This window comes from Protopterus annectens, chromosome 2.part0 (assembly GCF_019279795.1).
Source record: "Protopterus annectens isolate FY-2018-M chromosome 2.part0, PAN1.0, whole genome shotgun sequence".
NCBI classification, from domain to species: domain Eukaryota; kingdom Metazoa; phylum Chordata; order Ceratodontiformes; family Protopteridae; genus Protopterus; species Protopterus annectens.
The window spans coordinates 1,919,494,193-1,919,507,950 of NC_056728.1; the positions used below are offsets into that span (position 1 = coordinate 1,919,494,193).

At 43.7% G+C, this 13,758-nt stretch overlaps 1 protein-coding gene across 1 annotated transcript in view; it reads right to left on the reverse strand.

Annotated features, from left to right (window-relative positions):
- Positions 1–13,758, reverse strand: part of MCPH1 (microcephalin 1) — a 2,707,094-nt gene that overhangs the window by 1,420,637 nt on the left and 1,272,699 nt on the right. The window contains exon 10 of the mRNA XM_044060459.1: positions 2,874–2,911. Coding sequence (XP_043916394.1) covers positions 2,874–2,911 — 38 coding nt within the window. The remainder of the gene's footprint in view (positions 1–2,873; positions 2,912–13,758) is intronic.

Genomic DNA, 13,758 nt, shown 5'->3' on the forward strand with positions numbered 1-13,758 from the left:
GAAATGGAAGGTCCCTTCTTGTTGATGCATAAATAAAAGAAACACAATCCCTAATCCACCTAGCGATAGTGGTCTTAGTTACTGCTTTGCCAATCCTGTTATCCGCAAAGGCCACAAACAACTGGTCTGTGTCCTATCCAAGTAAAACCTCAGTTGTCTATGCACATCCAACTGATGAAGTCTGTATTCTGCCTTGTTGGAAAATTTTGGAAAGAAAACTGGTAGCTCTATAGATTGCTGCAGACAAAGAGCAGAAGAAAACTTCAGAAGAAATGATGGGTTTAGTCTTAGAGATACTCTATCCTTGTGAAAGATCAGATAAGGGGGCTTAACAGAAAGGGCTTGTAGCTCCGAAACCCTTCTGGCTGAAGTAATAGCTACCAAGAAGGCAGTCTTCCAAGATAAGAACTATTGCTCACAAGTGGCCACCAGCTCGAAGGAATGAGACGTCAAGGCTCCTAAAACTACATTCAAATCCCATGGCAAAACAGGTTGCGACACTGGGGGGCGAAGCAACCAAGCTCCCTTAAGAAAGGCCTTACACAACTTATGACTCATGAGTGAAGGCTCGAAGGCAACATGATAATTAGAAATCGCTGCCAATTGGACTTTAAGCGTGGAGACAGCAGAACCCTGTCTAAAAAGAGTTGCCAAAAAATCTAATACTGCTGACACCGGGGCTGTCAGAGGGTCAAGGTTGTGCCGCTGGGCCCAAATGGCAAACCTTTTCTATTTATTAGAATATATCTCCTTAGTGGAAGCTCTGTGAGAAGAGGACAGAATCCAGACCACCTCAGGCGAAAGGATATGCTGTCTGACTAAGGTCGGAAGTGGAGCAGCCAAGCCGTTAGCTTGAGAGTTCGCAGTGATGGATGGGCCTGACCCGACTGAACAGTCAGGAGGTCTGGAACTTGGTCCAGAATCCAAGGATCCTTCACTGCATACTTCCGAAGGAAAGGAAACCAAACTTGGCAAGGCCAGTGTGGTGCGACCAAAATCATGCTGCTTCCCAAGCAGATCACCTTCTGAATCACCTTTGGCAGTAGTGGGACCGGAGGGAGAAAGCATGGCAAACACTGCAAGATTCTTGCAAGTGTTTAGCCCCTAGACAATAAACACAGATGGCATGGCCATCTGTCGACATCTTTTAATTGCATTTTGAACATTTTTTAAAGCCGGATGGCTTATGTTCCTTTTCTTTGCCAGACATACTAACTGTAACACACTCAAAACACACAAGGAGGGAAGGGGGGAAGAGCTCTAACTTAAACGCTCTACAAGAGATAGGGCAAAGGCCCTCTAACTCAAACGGGCCTAGCCCGCCAAACAGAAGGGATTACCACAACAATTCAAAAAGACAAACACAGTCAATCACAATGGAACTAACAACAAGATAGCTATTAAAATAGCTGTTTGAGTATAAATTCTAAAGCTAACTGCCAAAAAGCGACCAAAAGGCCAAAACAGAAGGGTACTTAGCCACAGCCAAGTCGAGACCACATCGTTACTCTAGGAGCGGCAAACGAGATCTGGGGGTTTGGGTGTGGTGCATCCTGGGATAAGGGGGTTGGCCCAGCCAATGAGAGACTTTGTGCTAGTGTATCAGCCGAGTCGGAGCCGATTCTCGGCTCCGAGCCCATCAGTTATGAATGTAGGCGAGATAGGATCGCATTACATTGCTGGTTAGTCTGATGGGTCTAGATTTTGATCCATATTGGTAAAGTAAATTCAAAGTACACATGGAGCACAGGTAGCTTTTTTTGTTACATGGGCAGTGCCTATGTCATGGTACCACTGAAGAACCCAGATTATTAAAAGAAGAATAGACAGTCCTCAGCTATGCTGAGTTTATCATCCTACCTACTGCGTAATACACAAACACTAATTAACTAAATTAACTAACACTTCCCCTTACATTTCAATAGACTTGATTCATGCCTGGTGTAAGAATGTTTAAATACGTCATGGTTTTCAATACCTTGATACTCTGAGAAATGTTGTAGGATATATTTGTCACACACTTAAAAATCCAAAATGAGACCTGATACTCCAACATGAAAAATATGAAAGCCAAGGGCTGCACAAAACATAGAATGATTGTAGATCGATAAGTTTCAGCAAAATGAAGATAGCATCTCTTGGAGCAGCACCTACACAGTTTAGCAAAAGGCTAGGTGGGACAAGTTATCCCGAGAGTTAAGTAGCCAAAGCCAAACAAAAAGGAAGTACAATAAATATAGGAAGTATAATAAATCAGCATCCCTTGAAACGGTCATAATAAAATATGACTGTTTTGTTCCACAAAGATATTTTCAAGCTAAAAGTTGAGACAGCACTGATATGAACAATGCATTAATAATACCCATTTCAGTATAATATGCAATTATTCTTCACAACTGCTACTAATGAGTCATTCGTGTGAGACTTTGTGCAGAAAACCATTTTCATACTATTAGAGAAAAAAACATATGAAAGCTATAAACAACTTCTAAACATGATTACTTGATCAATTCTAGGAATATAAAGTTGCATTTGATTTCATAAAGAAAGTGTTCATACTAAAATATTTGCAAAACATGAAGAAAGAACTACAATATTCACCTCTGATTCACCCTTCTGAACTTTAACAACTCAAGCTGTCGATTGCCGATAGGGTAGTCTGCATTCAACACTGTTTAGAGAAACTATAACATGCCATTTCAACAATGTGAAAAAGTTCATGCATAACAGAAAATTGGGGTTCTTGTATTACCAGCATTGTTCATGCAAACTCCTCAAAGGCCTAGGTCAGTTTGTTTTAATCAAGGAAATGAGAACAGTTTATAAAATAGTTCAGAAACATTTAACTAACAGCAGCAAAATTAAATACTCACTCAGAGGCCATACTTGTCATGACTAATGTTCTTTTTGGCTGAAAGAAAGAAAAAATACAGAAGTGTTACACTATAGGCATGACACTATACAATGATCAGATTTTATTTTGTTCCTCACATAACAAAATACAGACCAGCAGTGGGAAAACAGCTCTTCAAGATTATTATTCACTTCTCATTTTTGTACGTAACTGCTGCATCTTTTTTATAGGTGCACCAAACAGAAAGGAGGTAGAAAATAAGACAAACATTGTCTATAAATAAAAATACTAGACAAAATGCGTAATGAAATGACAGCTAAGAACTTAATGAAAACACAGTTTCTCAAGAGTTTGTTGTAAAAGTTCTTCAGCTTGGAATTTGCATAGTCACAACATAGCTGCAACTGCATCTGGTTCTGTGTCACAGAGGTATAAAGTCCTGATCATGCCCCCGGCAACCTGGGTTCGAGTAGAGACTTGGGTGCTTGAGGAGCTGTTGAGGGATGTTATAGTAATGAAAAAACAATGTCAACTCAACCATCCAATAGGGGAAGGCTGATGCAAAACTCTTTGTATGAGCTTTACAGGAGTACAGATGCAGGGGGGGGGGGGGGCAGCAACTTCCTGAAAGAGACGGCACTACTGCCTACCAAGAATTGTGCAAGCACAAGCCAGTTGTATGGCATACAGAAATAAAGCCCTGACTCCACTGCAGATGACTCAAGTTTGATTAGCTGCTTGGTTGCCTGTACAAGAAAGTTGGGAAAGATTAGAGTGAGCAGCAGCTGCTGTGTCACCCAGCCTGGGATGAGGGAAGAGGTTGGTGGATCTGGCTCATCTCAAGAGTGACACCAAGTGGGACCAGAGCCACTGAACCTGCCAAGTCTGCAACGTCAAAGTGCAGTTGCAATAGAGGTTGAGGCGAACCATGCATGTGGAAACATGCTTCCTCTTGCAAATAGCATAGTTGGAGGAGCTGAAGAAGGGGGAGGGGAATCCCCCCATGGGAAGAAGATAGGCCACTCCCCAAGGACCAGCAAGCTGGTCTGCTGTCTATCACATGACTTTTGCTGGAGAATGGAGACTTGATCAGGACTATTGGGCAGGAAACAAATAAGCTCTCTAGCAGTAGAATGCCTGGATCCCATCCTCCAAAAATGAATAAATGAATAGCTGAATGGGTGTAGGTAGAGGAGTCATCAGGCAAGGTCCAGGGGGAGAGCAAATAAAAAACAAGAAAAGTGCAGCCACTCTATCTGGGTCACATGAGTGAAAGCACACTTTTTGTGCCCCAGCATTCTAGGTCCTATCATGATATTGTGTTATCTGGTTCTTAGAGGGTACAAAAACAAACTAAAACGTGAACTAGCATCACCATTAAGTACCCTATTCAATCACAGCCTGACCACTGGCTTTGTTCCTTTGGAATGGAGAACAGCAAAGTACAGTTGTGTACACTTACCATAAATGTAGATGTTCGAATGAATTCACTGTTGCAGTCATCACACTTGAGTTATCTGCTTGCAGGTAGCCCTCAGTCGGCCCGAATACCAGAGACTTAGTATTTCTGCGTCGGTTGCTGTTGCTTCAGTACTGACGTCAGGTCATCAGCGGTACAAAAACAGGCAGCCAATGCCATTACATCAGTTTTTCTTGCCCCAAATGTCAGGAGTCCCCCAAAAAGGGAGCTAAGTCATGGTGGAAAAAACACCACCAGTAAAAACTAAATACCAATAGCCCTATAAGGGGTGAGTAATAGATATATAGAGAGAGACAAGGGGGCTGGAGGGTGGGAAACCAGGACTGCAACAGTGAATACACTCGGAACATTTACTAAGTGTACACAACTGTACTATGTTCTTCGTGTTTCATTGTTGCAGTCATCACACTTGGATTGATTCCCAAAGCTGAAGAATGGGTGGAGGCAGTCAAGAACAGTTGGGGCTAGCTAGAATTCCCTGCAGGACTGCTGTTACAAAGCCTGCCCTGGATTTAGAAATGATAGGCAGATGGTAGTGCTTGGTGAAGGTGTGAAGAGAACTCTAGGTAGCAGCTTCCAGAATGTCCCTGGTAGTGACTCCCCTGAGAAATGCTGTAGAGGTAGAAGTTGCCCTAGTGGAATGCGTTCTGACCCCCATGAGGGGTTTGTTTTCCATGGTGTTTGTAGCAGAAATGGATACAGTGTGCTATCCATTTGGAAATTGTTTGTTTTGAAATGGCCTTGTCCTCTGCCCCTGGTGCAAAACTCACTAGTAACTGATCAGATTTCCTGAAGGGTTTAGTCCTATCAAGACAGAATCTGAGCTGTCTGTACACGTCTAAGGAGTGCAGGATCCTTTCCTCTTTATTTTGAGGATTAGGGAAGAAGGTTGGCAAAAGGACAGATTGGTTGAGAGCAACACTGGACACCACTTTAGGCATAAAGGAAGGATTAGTCCTGAGGGAGACCCTGTCAGCATGAAAAATAATGAAGGGTTCCACAGCTATAAGTGCTTCTAGCTCAGACACTCTTCTAGCTCAAGTGATGGCCAGAAGATAGGCTGTTAAGAGAGGAATTTTAACTCTGCTGACGCTGCAGACTCAAAGGATGGTAGCGTGAGCTTTTCCAGTACAAAGTTAAGGTCCCAAGCAGGGGTGGGGGCTCACCTTGGTGGCCTTAAGTTGTTTGCCCCTCTCAGGAACTGTTTAATGAGAGTGTGAGAAGAGAGGTGGCTCAGTGTTGTAATGAGCTGAGATGGCAGAGGCATGGATCTTAATGGAAGAGAAGGATAGGCCTCTGTGGAGATGATCTACTAGGTAATCCAGGATTAGAGGTAAGGAGGGCAGTGCTGTGTCCTCTCCTTTAGAGTGACTCCAGGAACAATACCTTTTCCACTTCTCAGCACAGGATTTCCTTGTACTGGTTCTTCTTGCTTATGCTGTTCACTGGGGGAGAATTCAAGGAATAAGCCAGGCTGCAAGATTCAGGGTTTGCAGTTGCAGATGCAAGGTCTGTCCCTCCTTCTGAGTGAAGAGGGTTGGGATCTGGGGTAGGTGCCAGGGTGGCACCGGTGACAGGCTGCACAGTAGTGGGTACCAGTGCTGGCGTGGCCAGTCCAGGGTAATCAGGATTCCCCTTGGTCTGTCCTGTCTTATCTTGAGTAATATTCTTGAGAGAAACGGCAGAGAGGGAAATGCATATATTAAGAGGTTTTCCCACTGGAAGGATAGGGCATCCACTTTCCAGGCCCTGCTGTGAGGTGTCCTGGTGCAGAATTTGCTGAGCTGGTAATTAAAGGGAGAGGCAAAAAGGTCCACCTCTGGGGTCCCCCATTTCTGTTTTAGAACCCTGAAAGTGCTGGGGTCTAGTTGTCACTTGTGTGGGTCTAGAAGATTTCTGCTTAAGTCATCTGCCAGAAAGTTTTGTTTGCATGGCAGAAATTGAGCTTGCAGATGAATATGTATGTCTAAGGCCGTGTTCCATAGGGCCATTGGCTAGCCTGCACAGTGGGTAAGAATGGGTTCCCCCTGCTTGTTGATGTACCACATAACTGTGGTGTTGTCTGTCTTTATTAGCAGGGGTGCAGGTGAGAGTAGGGATCTGAAAGCTGTCAGTGCGTGCTGAACAGCAAGCATCTGTTTTTGGTTGATGTGCAGATGAATTTGACTTGGGCTCCAGCGGCCCTGAATGCACTTGTTGCCCAGATGTGCACCCCAGGCATAGTCTGATGCATCTGTGGTTAGGGTATGGGTGGTGTGGGGTTCAAGTAAGTCTCTTAGCACACTTTCGGTGTTTAGTGTACTGCCACCTATGTGGTAATTCATGGGTACATGTTTTTTCCCAAAGGGGATAACTATACATTTCTTGGCATTGTGCTTGAGCCCATGGCTCTGGCACCAAGCATCTGTTTCTGTAAGGCCCTTTTGTAGAGTATCAACAGCATTTGGGGATTCAATAATGGCTCCCAGTTTGCAGTCATCTGCGAACTTTGTTAGCCAGTGTCCCTTAGTGTTGGCCTGTACTTCAAAGAAGTAGATGCCAAATAAGAGAGGTCCCAGGACTGAACCCTGAGGTACTTCACTTGTCTGGAGCTGGATTTGGAGTCAGCTACTTTTACAGTGTGGGTTCTGTCAGTAAGCCAGTTGGCAACCCATCGAGTGACGTAAGAATTAATGCCCAGCTTAGTAAGTTTATCTATGATTCCGGAGTGGGGGATGGTGTCAAAGGCCTTGGCAAGGTCCAGATAGGCTGTGTGGACTGCCTTACCCTCGTCCATGGCTCTGGAGACTGATTCGAAGAAGTCAGTCAGGTTCAGGAGACAGGATCGGCCCTTCACGAATCCAAACTGGGTGGGGTCCAGTGTTTTAAGGTTGCCAATGTCTTTGTTTATAAGTTCCATGAAAATACTTCCATGTCCTTGCAGATCAGGCTTGTCAGACTGATGGGGCGGTAGTTCCCGGGATCCAAGGTGGATCCCCCCTTGTGGAGTGGGATAACTGTAACTGTGCACCACTCAGTGGGCATGAAGCCTGAGGTGAGGGTATGATTAAACATGACACTTAGGTGAGGTGCCAGTTCATTTTGTAGTTCATGTAGTACACAGCCCGGGATGTCATCTGGTCCCATGGATGCTGTATTCTTAGCTTTGGAGAGTGTGTTTTTTACCTGTGTGGCCGTTATTACCGGAATTTGGCAGTCTTCCGGTATTGAGATGGGCCATTTAGGGGGTGAGAAGGGGGGTGATATTGGCAATATCCTTGGAATCAGTATATTTAATGCCATTCTGCTGTAGCTCAGAGCAGATCTGAGCATTGCCATTTAGATTCTTGACATAGTTATAGAATGCCTTGTGGTTGTCTTTGGAATCTTTGGCAATTTTATTTTCGCAACTAGCTTTGGAGGATTTTATGAGGGATTTCAGCTTCTAACTGAGGCTGGAAAGGGAGTTTTTTGCATCTTGGGATTTTTCTCTTTTCTGCAACAGTTTCTTCCTTTTATTGTAAAGTTTGTTTATGGCACGGGAATGCCAGATTGGCTTCCTTTTTTTGGATGTGAACATCTTGGTTCTATTTGGGGTGGCATGATTCATGCATGAGTGGATGTGCTCGTACAGTGCCTTAGTGTAGGACTCCGCAGTCAAGCTTTCAGTTCTCGTCTGCATGGGTGTCATGAAGTTTGTAACTTCTGACTTGAGTAGCATGAAGTTGGCTTTGGAGAAGTTTTTTATGGAGGTTTCCTTACTGGGAGGTGGGGGTGGGATGTGGATGTTAAGGGTGATTAGCTTATGGTCTGACCTGACCAACGAGGTGGTGACCATAGGTGTGGAGCATCGATTTCCCATGTTGGTAATGACCAGGTCTAGGATATTGGAGCCCCTGGTGGGGCTGTGGATTAGCTGATCCTGGGCATTGGAATTTATGAATTCCAAGAACCGTTGGGCAAAGGTGTTGGTACACGAGTAGTTTTCCCAGTTAATGGCAGAGTAGTTGAAATTACCCAGTATTAGGGTGTTTGGTTGTGTATTAATATTTTCCAGTATGTTTAGAAAGGTGTCATGAGAATCTTGGGGCATGGTGAGGGATCTGTAGCAAGCTACACTTTGGATTGCAGTCTTACCTAGTGTTAATTGCACCTGGAGAATTTCAGAGGCATTGTGTTGAGCAACTAACCTGGTGATGTGAATATCCTTGGTGAATATGGACACTCCTCCACCTTTAGTGTTTTGATCCTGGTTTGGTGGCCGACAAGTGTGGTAAGAGTTGTAGCCTGGTATTGCAGGGATGCTCTCTGGAGCCTTGAACCAGGTCTCAATTACTGCACAGATATTGATGTTCTCCATTTTTAGGAGTGTCTCGAGAGAGTGCATTTTGAGGTTTAGTCTTCTAGCATTGAGTAGGATTACCTTCAGATTTTGCATGCTTGTACCTGTTACGGTGGTGGTTTTGTCTTTGAAGTTTGCCTAAAAAAGGCACTATACGGGTGGCAAAAGCCTTTGCCAGTAACCTGAATCCCAGGGGCGACAGGTGCAGACCATCTCTGGCAAAGCATGTGTTGATCATGTCGTCCCAGGCAGACAGATACTGGATCCCCTTTGAATGACACCAGAAGCTTAGCCAATTGTTGAAGTCAATCATTTTGTCCTTATATTGTGGTATCATTCTGGGCGAAGGCTGGATGCTTACTCAGGGCTAGAGTTGTTTTTACTGTAACAAACATTCCCACAAAAAAAAAAAAAAATCAGATGGAAGTGTTATGATAGGGATTAAAGACAGTTATAAGACCTGTGATTATTACATGTTCAGTGATAGCACCAATACTATAGATTGTGTAATTGTGACAATAAAGGCAACCCTAGAACATGTAACAATTGTTGGAATTTATAAACCACCTTTAAGTACTGATGACCTAGAGGAAATCATACATTTCTTACATACATTTCTTACATGAAACACAGGCGGAAAGAAGAAGAAAAGTGGCTGGGAAATTAAATTTACCAGAAACAAGAGTGGAATAATATTGATTCAGCAACATTAATAGGGAAATTATTCACATTGTATGTTCAGTAGCAACAGTTGCTTCCGATTGTAAAAAAAAACTACCAGGGAATGGAACATACTAAACACTGTTTGTGTTTCTAAAGAAATCACAGTTACTTTATGTCAAGTATTGCCATTGTTGATGACCAGTGATCATGATTATAAAGGTTGATTTTGCCAAACTTTAAGTCTAAACCAATGCACAGAAGATTAGTAACAAATTATATGGAAGCAAAACAGTCACTATGTAACACTAAGTGGAGTGATGCATTCACTGTATAAAAACAAACAAAAAACTGCAGGAGGAGTGTAAACAGTTTTGAAAGGGAAATTGTTTGAATGCAAAAAAAAAAAAACAAATAATCAAAATATGTTTAACATAGGATTTAGGCAGATAACACCAAGTGGATATTTTTTCATAAGAACAAGACACTTGATTAAGATAAGAGACAAAAAATAATAAAAATGGAAAAAAGGTTGAACTACAACTTTGAAAACTGAAATAAACAAGCTGGGCAAACAAACTAAGTATAGTGTGACACAAGATCAAGAAAAAATTTGAATCAAATTTATTTAAAGATATTGAACATAATAGGATCCATTTGTTAGATATATAAGATGTAAAAGGAGTAAAGACATACAAATTGCTAAACTGTGTAGATTCTAAAATTTAGTCTCGGATACGTTTGCAAAATCTTATGAAAAAAAAACAGTTTGGCTCCACAAAGGGGGCAATAAGTAGTCCTAGTGACACCCAGGTAACCTCAGATATTGAAATCAGATTATATTGAAAAAAAAAAACAATGTAAACTGGATCTAAATAAAGCAGTGGGAAGAGGCAAGATTAGTAAATAATGACCCGAGAACACTTCAACAAAAACTTAAAGTACCATTGTATCTGCTGTTTACTAGGTTGAATAAATATGGGAGATTCCTCACTATTGCAGACATGTGCTTATTAAATCTGTCTTTAAGGGAAAGGGGAGTAGAACAAACCCAGAGTCATATAGACCCTTAAGTCTACTTTCATGTTGTGGAAAAATAGTGGATAAGGTAATATTGGGTAAGTTATTGTCAGAATTGAGAAGGCTGGGACTTGAAACATTATATCAGCATGCATATGTTGAAAATAGATCTATTACCACCTGTAACTTTTAGTTATGTACTTACCATAACTTTAGATGTTTGGGATCCATCTCGCCTACATTCTGTACTGATGGGCTCGGAGCCGATCCCTCGGCTCCGACTCGGCACGCTATGCTATAGAGCGAAGCCTCTATTGGCTGAGCTATTTTCTATCCCAGGATGCACCACCACTAATCCCCCAGATCTTGTTTGTCCGCATTCATGCACACATACATAACTTGTTTATATAACATTGCCAGATGTTTCAAGATGAAACAACAGGATGCGGACCTTCTGATCTCCAAGGAAGGGGGAAGGAGGGTGGGTTATTGGGAATGTAGGCGAGATGGATCCCAAACATCTAAAGTTATGGTAAGTACATAACTAAAAGATGTTATGTGATCCTATCTCGCCTACATTCTGTACTGATGGGACAGCGTCCCTAGCACCTAAATCCTGGGTGGCTCACTGGAAAACACTCCTGAGCACTGTGGAACCAAATGAAGCTCGCCCCCGAGAAGCCACATCCAATTTGTAGTGAGAAATGAAAGTGTGCGGGGAGGACCACGTAGCTGCGGCACAAATGTCACTAATGGCAAGCTTAGAATGGAATGCAATTGAAGTAGCCATAGCTCTTGTAGTATGAGCTTTGACAGAGGTCGTAAGCTCTTTATTGGAAGAGGAATAAGCTTGAGTAATACAGTCCCTGATCCATTTGGCAATAGTGACCTTTGTGACGGCTTTGCCCAATTTATTATCCGAAAAGGATACAAACAATTGATCTGTTTTCCTTGTTTGTTTGGTCCTATCTAAATAAAAACGCAATTGCCTGTGGACATCTAATGTGTGGAATATGTATTCCGCTTTGTTTGAGTACTTTGGAAAGAAAACTGGAAGTTCTAATGACTGTTGTAGGCAAAAACTGGAACAAACCTTAGGGACAAAGGATGGATTTGGCCTGAGAGATACTCTATCTTTGTAAAAAAACAGGTATGGAGGTTTTACAGACAAAGCTTGAAACTCTGAAACCCTTCTGGCAGAAGTAATCGCAACCAGAAAGGCAGTTTTCCACGATAGAAATTTTAAATCACATGTTGCTGCCGGTTCAAGGGGAGGAAGTTAAGGCACGTAACACCACATCGAGATCCCATGGAGGAGCAGGATAAGAAATCGGAGGTCGTAAAAGCGCAGCACCTTTCATGAAGGTCTTACACAATCTGTTGCTCATTAGAGGTGGGTTTATAGACTCGTGAAAATTGGAAATAGCTGCCAATTGAACCTTGATGGTAGAGACTGAAGAACCTTGATTGAAAAGGGAAGTTAGAAATTTCAGGACTTCTGAAACGGGAATAGTGGTGGGATCCAGACCCCGGAGTTGAGCCCAAATAGCAAATCTCTTCCATTTGCTAGAATACAATTTCTTGGTGGCAGACTTGTGGGCCAAAGATAAGATGTGTACAACTTCCGGGTCTAAGGTATGACTCCTGACTATAGTCGGAAGAGGAGGAGCCAAGCTGTTAATTTCAAGGTGTGGAGGGACTGGTGGAGTAGTCCCGACTGATGAACTAATAGGTCTGGGATCTGATCCAGGAACCATGGACCGTCCAGTGCATATTTCTGAAGATAGGGGAACCATACCTGACGAGGCCAGTAAGGAGCAACTAAGATCATTTTGCTCCCCAAGTGAGATGCCTTTTGGATCACTCTGGGAAGGAGGGGAACTGGGGGAAAAGCATATAGCAAGCCGGTGGGCTACGGATGGGCTAGTGCGTCCATAGGGCTCTCCCCCGGAGCCGGAGTGAGGGAGAAGAACTTTTTGCACTTCGCATTCAGCGGGGTTGCGAAGAGGTCGCAACAAGGAATTCCCCATTTGCTGAAAATCTGATTTGCAACCGTAATGTTCAGAGACCACTCGTGTGGAGAGAGGATAGTTCTGCTCAGTCTGTCGGCTATCACATTGGACTTGCCAGGGATATGAGTCGCCACTAGAAATCGTTTGGTCGACACTGCCCATTCCCAAACTCTCATGGCCTCTCTGCAAAGGGGGTAGGATCTGGTCCCTCCCTGCTTGTTCAGGTACCAGACTACTGACATGTTGTCAGAGTGAACAGCAATTACGCCCTGAGGGAGGTAATCGTGAAGGGCTTGTAGGGACAGAAACACCGCCCTCATTTCTAAGATGTTGATATGAAGAAGGGTCTCTTCCGAATGCCATTTGCCTTGGACTGACCTGCCCAGGGAATGCCCCCCCCACCCCATCTGGGAGGCGTCCGTAGTCAAAGTGGCCACAGGAGGAGGTGGAACAAAGGGTCGTCCCTGATCAAGATTGGAGGGCACCAGCCACCAGCGAAGGTCCCGTTTGCAGGTTTCCGTGATCCATATGAGGTGACAGAGGGAGATCCTGAAATGACCACTGTGTTGAAAGAAGCCACTGGAGAATTCTCATGTGCAACCTTGCTAGGGGAACTAGAAGAACCGTGGTGGACATAGATCCCAATAGCTGCAGGACCATTCTGGCTGGGGCTTTGGATCTGGGAAGTAAGGCTCGAACTTGAGCCTGTATGGTTTGTATCCTTTCTGTAGGTAGATAGACCCGCATTCGGTTTGAGTCTATCTCTACTCCGATGAATCTTATGCGTTGAGATGGCAGCAACACAGACTTTGGCCAATTGAAGGTGATTCCAAGGGAAGTGCCCAGTGATATTGTGGCTTGTAGGCTCCGCAATAGTAGATGCTTGGAGGTGGCAGTTATGAGCCAGTCGTCTAGATACGGAAACACCTGGAATCTTAGACTTCTCAGGTGAGCAGTCACGACTGCCAAACATTTGGTGAACACCCTGGGGGTTGTGGTGAGACCAAAGGGCAGTGCACGGAACTGAAAATGACTGTCTCCTAGGCTGAAGCGCAGATGTCTCCTGGACGCTTGATGTACCATGATATGGTAATAAGCATCCTTGAGATCTATGGAGCACATCCAAACACCTTTCTCCAGCAGTGGGAGAATGGATTGTAGGGTGACCATTCGGAACTTGGACTTTTTGACTGAACGATTTAGAATGCTGAGATCCAAAATGGGCCTCAAGTCCCCGGTCTTTTTTGGCACCAAAAAGAATCTTGAGTAAGTCCCTAATCCGATCTGGTCTGCGGGAACTGGTTGGATGACTCCTTTTTGAAGCAGCTTTGAAACTTCTAAGGCTGCAATTTCCCGTTGACTGGGTGGCGGGTCCGGGATTTTTTTGGACTGAGGTGGGGAGTGATAAAAG